Genomic DNA, 5,000 nt, shown 5'->3' with positions numbered 1-5,000 from the left:
TCAGGTAAAGGGTAGTCACTTTATTAGATCCCTACTTTGTATCAAGGGGTTCCACTCTCTTATACATTCATCCTCTTTTGATCCGTCTCTCTTTATCGGGGGGGGGGGGGGGGGGGGGGTCAGGTTGCGTCAAGAGCAATCGGTGGATATAACCTTGTGCGCGATCAGCACATTGTTCTCCGGATCCCCCTGATCCCCCCCCCCCCCCCCCCCCCCACCCCCCCCCACCTGAGTCCCGTTTAATAGAGACAACGGGCTCTCGCTGCGGTGCCAAGCACTTTGAGAAGAGAACTCCAATAAAGTGGTTTAGCACTGGGACATTCACAAGCTGGAGACGCTATCTGTGCGCAGAGGAGAAGCGAAGGACACAGGCGGAAGGATGCCTAGCGGTAGCGCACACATGTCGATACATTATGCAAAAGATCCTAGGGCCACCGGGCGCTTTGAGTTATTTGAAAAATCAATTTTAAAAGAGAATGTACACAGTGACGGGTAAAGGGCTGTCATTTCATAAACAAACATAAACACAACGAACAAAATAGGTTTTATTTCAAGACTGGCTCGATGAAAAGGGGGGATATGACCGTCGATGTGTTGAACTTGAACTAACCATGAATCTTGAACCCGTGGAGCTGTTGAATTTCATATTGAACTCTTGTGTTGCAATGTCTGAGTAACATTCTATCACACATATGGCCTCAAGAACTCACTCGAAACTATCCATCCTGATCGTGCAGTGTTTTTGTATTAAATAATGCGCCAACCACGCAGAATGTGTCTGTTCACGTGCTACATATAATGTGACAGCCAATAAATAGCCCATAAACAGCTTTATACGTCTGAGCTAACGGCCAGGTTTTGGCAGCTATATTTATCCTTCAGCCTTCAGGTAGCCTTCAGCCATAGAGGTGTATGGTAGCTTAGAGCCTATGTGTGTCGTGCAGTGAGGGGGGACTTGAGAGGCGTGAGACATGAGATGTGAGACCTGAGACGAGACATGTGAGACGAATTGACATGTGGACTAACAGAGTGTATCAGCCTTCAGTTAGCCTTTAGCCAGAGAGGTTTATGGTAGCCTAGAGCCTATGTGTGTCGTGCAATTAGGGGGGACTTGAGAGACATGAGACGTGAGACGTGACGTGAGACATGAGACGTGAGACGTGACGTGAGACACGAGACACGAGACACGAGACACGAGACGTGAGACGCGAGACGCGAGACACGAGACACGAGACACGAGACGTGAGACGTGAGACGTGAGACGAGGTTGACATGTGGACTCACAGAGTGTGGCAGCCTTCAGTTAGCCTTTAGCCTGAGAGGTTTATGGTAGCCTAATGTGTCGTGCAGTGAGGGGGGACTTGAGAGACATGAGACGTGAGACGTGAGACGTGTGAGACGAGATTGACATGTGGACTCACAGAGTGTGGAGAGAAGCATAGTGGCAGCGGCCAGCAGGGGGAGCAGGCCGGAGCGCAGTGAGCCGGCGGCGTTGCAGTCCATCCTGTGCTTCTTGCAGGTGCACACCTGGACCTTGATCTCCGTGTTGCTGGACAGCGAGGGCACGCCCGAGTCAGCCACCACCAGGGGGAGCTGGTAGTTGGCCCTCTTCAGGCTGTGAAGCAGCGTCACCTGTGAGTGTGTGTCTGTGGAGGGGAAGAGAGAGAGATAGAGGGAGGGAGAGAGAGAGAAAGAGAGAGAGAGAGAGAGAGAGAGAGAGAGAGAGGGAGAGAGAGAGAGAGGGAGAGAGACAGAGAAAGAGAGGGAGAGAAAGAGGGAGAGAGGGAGAGAGACAGAGAAAGAGAGGGAGAGAAAGAGGGAGAGAGAAAGAGATAGAAAGACAGGGACAGAGAGAGCAAAAAAGATCAAATAGATGAAAAAGACAAGTATAAAGACAGAGAGAAAGAGAGAATAAAGAGAGGGAGAGAAATACACAAAGAAAAAGAAAAAGATAGATAGATGGATTGATAGGAGAAAAAAAGAGAAAGAGAGAAGTTTGAAGCTGATACAATATAAAGAAACGTTCAGTGTCTTGATTTGTTTATTCCTTTCTCTCTCTTTTCTTTAACTCCATCCATCCCCCTCTTACTCCTCTCTCTTCCGTCTCCCTGTGTGTCTTTATCTTGCCCCCTACACCCCCCTACCCCCCCCCCCCCCACCAACACACACAGCGTATTGAGGTCATTATCTTGTAAATGTGTTGTACAACACTCATGAATGAATCTGTCTCATTTTGTTTCAATTTCCCTCCTGCTATCCGAGGTTTCAGTTCTGAAAAACAGCAGGCGCAGAAGCACACACGCACACACACACACACACACACACACACACACACACACACACACACACACACACACACACACACACACACACACACACACACACACACACACACACACACACACACACACACACACACACACACACAGCACCATTTCTGGTCTGTCAGTCGCAGTTAATGCCTGCCCACAAGGTCTACCCTCTGTCACTCAAAACCCAAAATGCAACCACACAACCTTGAATCTAAATCTCTGATATATCTCCCTCCCTCTCCCTCCCTCTCCCTCCCTCTACCCTCCTCCTCATCTCCCCCTCTCTCCCTTATCTGTTCCTCCTCCTCATCTACCTACTCCTCTCTTTCTCTTCCTCAACTTCTCTGCCTCCCATGATCTTCTCTTTTCTCTCCCTCTACCTCCTCTCTCTTTCCCATCCTCTCCCTCTCTCGCTTTTGACCTCTTTGTGCCGCAGTGCTGTGAGACCCTGCATGCCCTTCTCTTTAGACAGACATTGTCCTAATGGTAAAGTAGAGCCCGAGAGACAGAGAGAGAGAGAGTGTATGTGTGTGTGTGTGAGAGTGAGAGAGAGAGAGAGAGGGAGGGAGGGAAAGAGAGAGAGAGAGACTGAGAGAGAGAGACTGAGAGAGAAAATGTGTGTGTGTGTGTGTGTTTGAGAGAGAGAGGGAGAGCGAGAGAGAGAGAGAGAGAAAAGGGGAATGAGAGAGAATGTGTGTGTGTGTGTGTGTGTGTGTGTGTTTGTAGAATGCTGAAGAAGGCCTGTAAACAACTCCACCAAAGTCTTTTCCCAATCCTCAGCCCAAAAGCCCTATAGCATTGGACTGCTTCCTCTCCTCAGTCTATTTAAAAATATTTGGGATATCTGTGAAATGTTTGGGATATATATCTTTTTGTAATAGTAACTTCTAAAAGCCAACCGTAAAACTTGACTGAAAAGGGACACCACTCTGAGTACCCTTGGTACCAGAACTTTTTTGTTTATTTTGTGAGATTGCCCTTGAGTTCTCAGAAAGACTGAAATATCATTAACCAACACACACACAGCTCAGCAATGCTTCCTCTGCAGCTAAGCATCTATTTTCCCAAATCTATTTCCAAACTGTTTTCCTTGAGTGATAATTCAAAACAGAAAATGATTTAGTTCACTTCAGACTTGCCATGTAAAACGGTGTGTGTGTGTGTGTGTGTGTGTGTGTGTGTGTCTCTCTCTCTCCCTCTCTCTCTGTATGTATATGTAAAATACTGGACACACAGCAAGGATTCCTATGTATTTAAGAAGAACTCACTGATTATTCCTTCTTTCTCTCTCCCTCCCTCTTTCTCGCACTATTATAGATGCACCTGTCTCTCTCTTGTACACCTACCTCTGTATCGGTTCCTCTCTCTCTCTCTCTCTCTCTCTCTCTCCCCCCTTTCTCTAAATGATTATAGATGTATAAGATAAACCTCAAACTCACTGTTGACCCTGACGGCCCTCCACGTCGTGTCCAGGCCGGACTGCTTGGCCAGTTCGATCTTGAAGGGCTCGCCGTTGGGGTAGATATCCTTGTCTCTCCCGCCCACCATGAACATGTTAACCTCCTTGGCGTCTTCACACACGCGCACTACAGACGGGTACACATAGGGGGCGTTGTCGTTCACATCCTCCAGGGTGATCACCAGCGTCCCTGTGCCTGTGGCCGGGGGATTGCCTGAAGGTGTGGAGATAGAGAGAGAGAGAGAGAGAGAGAGAGATGACATCACCTACGGGTGTTGATTGACAGATCTCAAGGATCACATTTTCGTGTGTTTGTGTTTTTGTTGTTGTTGCTGTTGTTGTTGTTAATATCCTGCTTCCTTGTTTTTTTCAGTATTACTATTGATTTACTATTACTCTTTCTATTTTGTATACATTGTATGCACCCAGCCTAAATGCTATGCAGATATTGTAGAATGTTACAGAGACAGAGACAGAGACAGAGACAGAGACAGAGACAGAGACAGAGACAGAGAGTGAGAGTGAGAGTGAGAGAGAGAGAGAGAGAGAAAGAGAGAGAGAGAGGGGAGTTGTCTTTAACATCCCTTTATTGGAACATTGATCTCAGAACAATCATTAATGACATGATTAACAATATCATGATTACCAATCATCATTGAAACTGTTATACGTGTACAAATCAACCATAGCATGTGGAGGGGAACACGTATGAGGAACATTTAATACACAACAAAACCGAGGTCACCGCTGCATGAGGGGAAAGTTACTCTGATACACACAGTGCCCTTCTCTACCTAATGGCCACTGAGGAGGAGGATGAGCTCCTCTGTTTCCTTGCCATCCCTTGATCTTTCACTCTGATTGTTTCCTATTCAAGAAAGAGGCCATGCGGGAGCTTGGATTTACACAGGAAGGAGAAAAAAGCACTTAACATTTAACATGAAGGCCATTTGTGGATGGATGCCTATGGTCCTCTAGAAATGAACTCAGCCAAGCGGCACCTCCTGGTCGCGGTGAGAACCGTTAAAGGCCACGGAAGCTCCGGAGTCTCATCAGAATCCCAACAGCTCACCGAGCCCCATGCCACAGCGAACCGCGGTGAGAGCGCCATTAACCGCGGCCATTACTGTACTTCTCTCATAACCACTTAATAACTAAGCCACAGTCTACCTATTTGTAATTGCACTGATATTTGGGTTTCTCAGAAGGGGATTTGCAGCTTAGTAATA

The 5,000-nt window shown here is 47.3% G+C and overlaps 1 protein-coding gene across 1 annotated transcript in view; it reads right to left on the bottom strand.

Moving 5' to 3' along the window:
• The window catches only part of cdh13 (cadherin 13, H-cadherin (heart)), a 423,509-nt gene that overhangs the window by 22,321 nt on the left and 396,188 nt on the right, over positions 1 to 5,000 (bottom strand). Inside the window, 2 exon segments of the mRNA XM_080841504.1 lie at positions 1,422 to 1,646; positions 3,752 to 3,985. Of these exon segments, the coding sequence (XP_080697630.1) occupies positions 1,422 to 1,646; positions 3,752 to 3,985 (459 nt within the window).

This window comes from Sprattus sprattus, assembly GCF_963457725.1.
Source record: "Sprattus sprattus genome assembly, chromosome: 7".
Classification (NCBI taxonomy): Eukaryota; Metazoa; Chordata; class Actinopteri; order Clupeiformes; family Clupeidae; genus Sprattus; species Sprattus sprattus.
This window is presented reverse-complemented; position numbering and strand designations above follow the sequence as displayed.